Here is a 6,819-nt window from a genome sequence, read left to right on the forward strand (position 1 = left end):
AGTGAGTTTCAGGACAGCCTCCAAAGCCACAGAGAAACCCTGTCTCGAAAAACCAAAAAGAAAAAAAATGGAATTTTAAAAAAATAACAAATTGGGGCTGGAGAGATGGCTCAGTGGTTAAGAGTACCGGCTGCTCTTTTTCCAGAGGTCCTGAGTTCAATTCCCAGCAACCACAAGGTGGCTCACAACCACCTGTAATGAGGTCTGGTGCCCTCTTCTGGCCTGCAGGGATACATAATAAATTACTTAATTAAAAAGCCAGGGCCACACAGAGAAACCCTGTCTTGAAGAAAAAAAAATTTTTAAAGACTTGTTTCTGCCAGGTGTTGATGGTACACGCCGCCTTTAGTCCCAGCACTCGGGAGGCAGAGGCAGGAGGATCTCTGTGAGTTCGAGGCCAGCCTGGTCCACAGAGCGAGTTCCAGGACAGCCTCCAAAACAATACAGAGAAACCCTATCTTGAAAAAAAAAAAATAGTGTAATGTCTACCTGTATAGGTTGAATCCCAACCCAAATCTCCCTTTGGCATTTTGTAACCTCCAGCAGTTCGAATGGCACCTCTGTTTGAGGACCTATTACAGGGTCTCTCTATCCCTGGCTGGCTAGTAACTAATGTTAGACACGGTTTAGTGATCTAATGTGCCCCGGGCTTTATTATTTAAAAACAAAAGGATGACGGATCTCCCCCACCCTACTCTGTGCTTCCGATCCCTCCTCAGTAGTAAAGGAACTTAACCCCAACGCTGGGGTGGCTCCAAGTTCTCTGCCTCTTCCCTTACCTCAGCTCACCTCATCCCCCAGGCAGGGCTGGCCCCTCAGCTTGAATGCATGGGAGAGCCCAGAGCGGTGATGGGAACCGAGGTTAAAGCCTCACCCTCAGGATAAGGGACTGGTGAGTAGAATGTGGTGAAGTGGGGGCTCCCGTAGCTGGGGGCACCAAAATGGGGCCCTGGGGGCAGAGGGAAGGAGACGGGCGCCCCTGGGAAAGGAGACCCGGCAGCCTCATATTCTTCTCGTTGAGTATAGTCGGTGCTTGAACGTTTGCCCTTCTGGCGCCGGTTACAGAACCACACTCGGACCACCTAGGATGGATGGCATAGACTGACATTAGCCCAGGGATGCAGGAGTCAGAGGTAGGGGAGAAGGTACCACAGGCCAGGATCTGGGCACCACGGGGCTGGGGCTGGGGCTGGACACCACCGGCCAGGATCTGGGCACCACGGGGCTGGGGCTGGACACCACCGGCCAGGATCTGGGCACCATCGGCCAGGATCTGGGTACCACGGGGCTGCGCCTGGGTACTCACATCCTTCTCCAGCCCAAGCTGATCGGCAATGGCGCTGATCTGTTGCAGACTGGGCTTTGGGCACTGCAAAAACATGTTCTCCAGGTTTCCCCTCACACGGTTCTCAATGCTCGTCCGTTTTCTCTTTCGAGCCTGCACCAGGGTCTCGGCTTTGCATATCTGGGGAGGGGGACGGCAAGTTGAGGATTTGGCAGGGGCAACACAGCCCCACGCTGAGGTGTGACTTGGGAGCAAACTGCTAAGGGAGTGAACGTTGTTGACTAGACGTGCTCCCCTTCCCCCAGCCAGGGCTCTACTATAATGGAAGGATTCTGGAAGAGGAGGGGGAGGGACCACGGACACCAAGTTCCATCAGGCTTGGCCTGCTAGCCTGGGATGAGAGTGACCCAGGAAGAGAGAGCCTGATTAGCAAATGTTAAAATGAAAAGCTTTGGGTTCCAATCCTCCGCGGCGCTTGAAGGGGTAAAAGAAAGCAACAAGAAGACACGGGATTGCTGCCTCTGGTGGGAGAGGGAGACTGAAGGGAGGACTGGAAGCGGCAGGCGGGATTGTGCCGGGAAGGCACTGCATGCTAGCTCGGCCCCACATCCCAGCGTCCCTCACCTCCTGAAGGTTCTCATTGTTGTCTGCTTCCTCCACCCACTTCTCCAGCAGGGGGCGCAGCTTGCACATGTTCTTGAAGCTGAGCTGCAGGGCCTCGAAGCGGCAGATGGTGGTCTGGCTGAACACCTTTCCTGGGGAAAAGGATCCACGGGAAAGTTAGGCAGCATCAGTACTCCAAGACAACCCCCCTGCCTCCCAGATCAACGGGAAAGTCAGGCAGCATCAGGACCCCAAGAAGTCACGCCCCCACCAATGCTCCCACCTCTTCCCGGAGGCAGAACAAGTGTCTAGCCCTCCCCCTCTACACGTGTGAGGGAGAGGTAACCCCGAAAACGCCCGCCACTGGCACCTACAGAGAACGGTGACAGCTGTATGGGGTCAAACATACTATGGGGAAACCCACCGAAGAGAACGCCCAGGGTGAGCCCCACGTCGGCCTGGGTGTACCCCAAGGTGATCCTCTTCTGCTTCAGAAGCTTGGCAAACTGTTCTAGTTCCTTCTGCAAGGCTTTCACGTCCTGGGACTGCAGTGAGAGACAGGACTAGAGTCAGAGTCATACCAAGTCAGCTGTCAGTCTCCACCACTGGGACTCGGAATCCCAGGCTGTGCACCAAAAATGGTCTGCTTATATAAATGCCATCCACTCTCTGTCCCTAGGTGAAAGGGACCACCCTTTCCCCAGCAACTGGCCACATACGCGACCCAGAGTTCCATGCATTTACAACACTTGTCCAGTATCCCAGGCAAATTCCCATCTGCTAACAAATTATCCAAAACAGCCCCATTGGCAAAAATGTTATTATCCTAATTTTCAGTTGAGTTTTAAGACCACAGAAATAGCCAGGGGCTGTAGAGCAAGCATGCAATCCCAGCACTCAAGGGGATTGCTCAAAACAGGAGACTAGAGAAAAAGATCACCAGTCCATTAGATTCTAAACCCCATGCCCTTCCCCAGCTCGATTTGAAGTTCCTAAACTATGACACAGCGTTAAGTGGAGACATTGAAACAGGGACTTGTGCACTGCCTGGGTGTCTCAAGCCCTGGGGATAACAGGATCCCCACTCTGTTCAGCTCCTTTAGAAACCCACACACTGCAGAGAGCATGAGCTGACATTCCAGGGTGTGAGGAGAAAGCCAAGATGGCAGGATAGCGGGCTGTGCAGGTTGACAGCTTGGATTAGGAGGGAGGTCGACGATGAGTCAAATGAGCCTCGGAGGCTGAGTGAGGCGTTACCAGACAAAACCGGACTCACTCACACCCCAAAGTGTATGGATATGGCGCCAGCCAGACAAACCCGAGTTTGATGATGCCCACAGGTGCAGAGTGGCAACCATGCACACACAAGAAATGTTTGGTTTGCCTGGAGGTGGTGGCGCAAGCCTCAGATCCTAGAACTTGAGAGGCAGAGGCAGGCGGATCTCTGTGAGTTCCAGGCCAGCCTGGTCTACAGAGGGAGTTACAGGTCAGCCAGAGCTACACAGAGAAACCCTGACTCGGAAAACAAAACCAAAACCAAAATAAATAAGTAAGGCTACGGCAGACAGTGGTGGCTGGGACCAGGCGGAGAAGGCTGAATGGACGAGTGTGCTAAGGAGTAGCCTGTGACTGAACGGAACCAATATGGCGGGAGCCATTCCAGGCTATCTCTAACAGGAGATGGAAAGGGAGGCAGTCGTTTGGTGGGGCAAGTGAGCCTTGAGGGTAGGAGAGGGGCAGGAGCAGTTTGGCAGAGCCAAACTAACCGGGAGTCATCTATGTTAGACGCTCCAGGTAAGGCTGGCCAACCCAGGGCACAGCAGCAGCAGCCATGGAGGAACTCCCCGGTGCAGTTCCAAATCCTTCCGGAAGGTGTTTCAGTGGGAAAAGATTTTTATCAGCTTCAAACGGACTGATTCCAACTCCAGCTGCTCCTCAAAAGACCAAGTGCCTCTCAGCTTTTCTAAATCCAATTTACTTGCTTCACTAAGGCCCTTAAGACATGAGATAAACTACTAATGCCTTCCTAGGGGGACTACAGATAGCTAAAAAGATGTGAGGTAATATACAAACAAGGCACTTGGGGAGGGGACTCCCAACTCACTAATCACTAAGGGACGACTGGCTGGCATCTGCGTCCGCTCACGCCTCCTCTCCTCGATGGTTAATTGGTTACACTTGCTTCCCACTGCTGGGCCTCTGTGGCAGCTCCTTCCAGGGCTGGCTGGAAGCTATCAGCCGATCAGCAAAGCCTGTGCACTTTACAGAATGGTCTAGAAATCGCCTGGAGATAACCTCTCCTACCAGAGCGAGTGTGTGGGTTTCTTGTTTACAACGTAAGGAAGTCAGGGCGGGATGGATCAGATCCGCGCTCCATCCAGCTCTCTACGCTTCGTGCAAGAGGGTGACTCGGGCCTGGGTCCGGGGCACAAGGCGGGGGACGGACAGACCTTAAACTTGACTGGAGGTGAACCCAACCCTGCGGTGTCCAGAGCTCCTATCAGTAGTCACACCCAAGCTTCGGAGTTAACAATAGCTCCAGGGTGGGCAGCGCTTTCACCCTCCAGCCATGCTTAACCCTAAAGCCAAGGTCCCGCCGGGGTCTGACAGGGATCCAAATGCCCGGAAGGGCTAAGTGCGGTGCGAGGAGCAGCTGACTCCCGCCTACACTGCTGTGCGCAGTCAGGTCCAGAAGCTACCAACCGACATGACAAGGGCCAGGCTTAACAACCCAGGCCAGTTCCCGATTCCTGCAACCTGCAACCCTGTCTTCGAGTTCAAACCCTGCCCTGTTTCTCCGGAACAGGCAGCCAAGACAAAACCCTTCTTTGCTTTAAAAAAAAAAGGCCTTGCGGCAGACTCCCAAGCCCCTTCGCCGCTGCCTCTGCCAGAGCAGCCAAGTCCTCTCCACGGTCCCAGGTCTCACTTACCTCCTCGGGACTCGGTTCCACCTTCTCCAGCTTCACGGGGACACTGGGCCTGGCATTGCAGGGCCCAGGGGAGGACCCCTCCGAGTTGCTCTCCACTCCTGCCCCTGCCTGGCCCTCAGGCTGCGAAGTCTCCAGGCCAACTGGCGGCACTAGACCCAGTCCAACCTGAGGTCCGCAGTATGCCATCCCTCCGCAGAACTCGTACGGTGGGGGACAGGGGGGGAATCCCCAGCACTTCTGAGCCTGGTCCAACCCCTGGCCCGATCCCAGGCCCACCTGGTGGCCCTTGGAAGCTTAGCCAGGTCCGAGGGTCCACCCAGCCCGGCTCCAGCCCTCCTGACCCATCACCCCCACCGGGTGGGGGTGAGAAGGCGAAGTCTGAAGCCAGGTGTCCAGCCATGGGGGGAAGGCGGGCACCCCAAGCCCGGGGGCCTGACCAAAGGAGGGCTCACCTAGGGACTGTTTAGGCCTCTCTCCCTCCCTCCCTCCCCAATCCCACCCTCTAGCCTTGACCTCTGGCCCCGCCCCCTGGATGGGTGGAGGAGCAGGCAATGGGGGTGGGAGAAACTGAGGCGAAAGATGTTTGCCTGTGTCTGGGAGCGGAAGGCTGGGGACCGGCAGAGGGAGCAACCTTTGGGGCCGGACCCCAGGGGGGCCTTCATTTTCAGCTCTCCAGGTCTACTCACACCTACCTTGCCCACCCCCCCACGCCCCGCGACACCTCAGAGCGGACCAGGGTCCCTTCCACACCCCCACATTCCTCAGGGACCAAGTGCTTGGCTCCCCCATCGCACCACGAAGCCTCTGGGTACTGTCCCCTTCTCGGCCTCTCGCTGCAGCACACACTCACGTTTATTGAACGTCACGCCCCCAAGCCTTTCTGGGGGTCACCCCCCTCGGGTCTTTCGCTTGCACGGGTGCGCTGCCAGCCGCTCACCCACCCATCTAGAATTCTAGGCTCTGGATACTGTCGTCCACCCCATCTTCTGGAGGCAGGACGGGGGAGGCTGACACTCCATGCCCGGTCCTCCAGACTTTAGAGGCTTCTCACTACGGGACCCCCAGCCCCAACCCCATACATCTCCAGAGGGCTACTGGGGCTAACTCTGAGTTCTCAGCGTACATTCTCCAACCCAAATTGTCTAGAGGCAAATGACAAGCCAATCCGGGACTCTATATACGCACACACACCACACACCCGTGGTAAGACTCAGGCCCACAGTCCCCTCTCAGTCAAGGCCTAGGCATCTCCTACCTCAAGAGGCTCAGCCCTCCCTCCCCCACCTCCCCATCCCAGGCCTCCAGCCTAGTTCCTGGGTGGAGAAACCCAAAGGGAGGTAGGTGTGCAGAGGGGAGAAAAAAAAAAAACCCAACTTCTGGTTCAAAGAAGCCTGGGAGGGACTGGGGGGGGAGGGTCAGGACAATGGCCTTGGCTGGACAATCCTTGTCCCCAGAGGGGGCAGCTCTAACCCTAAACAAGTGCTCAACCCTTGAATGGGCCTGGATGGCTCCCCTGGGGACAACTTCCTGCTCCCCAACCCCCCCCAGCCCCAGTTCCCTCACACAAGGTTCCCCTCAGAGCTCTTCAGAGTTCTCTCCTATCCCTCAAAGACTGAGCCTCTGAGCTCAGCTCGGTGCCCAACTTCCCTTCCTCTGGGGGACTCTGGTGCTCAGCCTCCCCTCCCCCAGCTCCCCAGTCTCCCAGGCAGAGGGATACCTTTGTTTCGGGGTCTCGGCTGTGGGACAGATGCGGAGGGATGGGATTAGGAGGAGGGGTGCAGGAAGCCTACCTTTAGCTTTCCGAGAGGGATTTTCTGGGCCTGGTCTGAGGATCCTCCAGGATCCCCTTGCTGGCCTGGTGCTTAGTTACCTTTGCAAGAGAATAGCCCTTCGGAGTGCCTGTCTGCAAGGGATGTTTTTCTGTCTGCCCTGACACCTTGCCCTAAATGAAGGGCCTGGGGTGGATCACACAGCCCCCAAAAGGCTCCCGGCCAAAGCACC

The 6,819-nt window shown here is 56.1% G+C and overlaps 1 protein-coding gene across 1 annotated transcript; it reads right to left on the bottom strand.

Annotated features, from left to right (window-relative positions):
• Window positions 1-625: 625 nt before the first annotated feature.
• On the bottom strand, window positions 626-5,254 carry Pou5f1 (POU class 5 homeobox 1). The gene is given in 6 exon segments (XM_005087617.4): window positions 626-1,082; window positions 1,307-1,465; window positions 1,910-2,040; window positions 2,313-2,433; window positions 4,819-5,040; window positions 5,042-5,254. Coding segments are annotated over 6 exon segments (1,077 nt in total). The 5' UTR covers window positions 5,219-5,254; the 3' UTR covers window positions 626-815.
• Between the last annotated feature and the right edge of the window lie 1,565 nt (window positions 5,255-6,819).

This window comes from Mesocricetus auratus, unplaced genomic scaffold (genome assembly GCF_017639785.1).
Source record: "Mesocricetus auratus isolate SY011 unplaced genomic scaffold, BCM_Maur_2.0 Super-Scaffold_100027, whole genome shotgun sequence".
Taxonomy (NCBI): domain Eukaryota; kingdom Metazoa; phylum Chordata; class Mammalia; order Rodentia; family Cricetidae; genus Mesocricetus; species Mesocricetus auratus.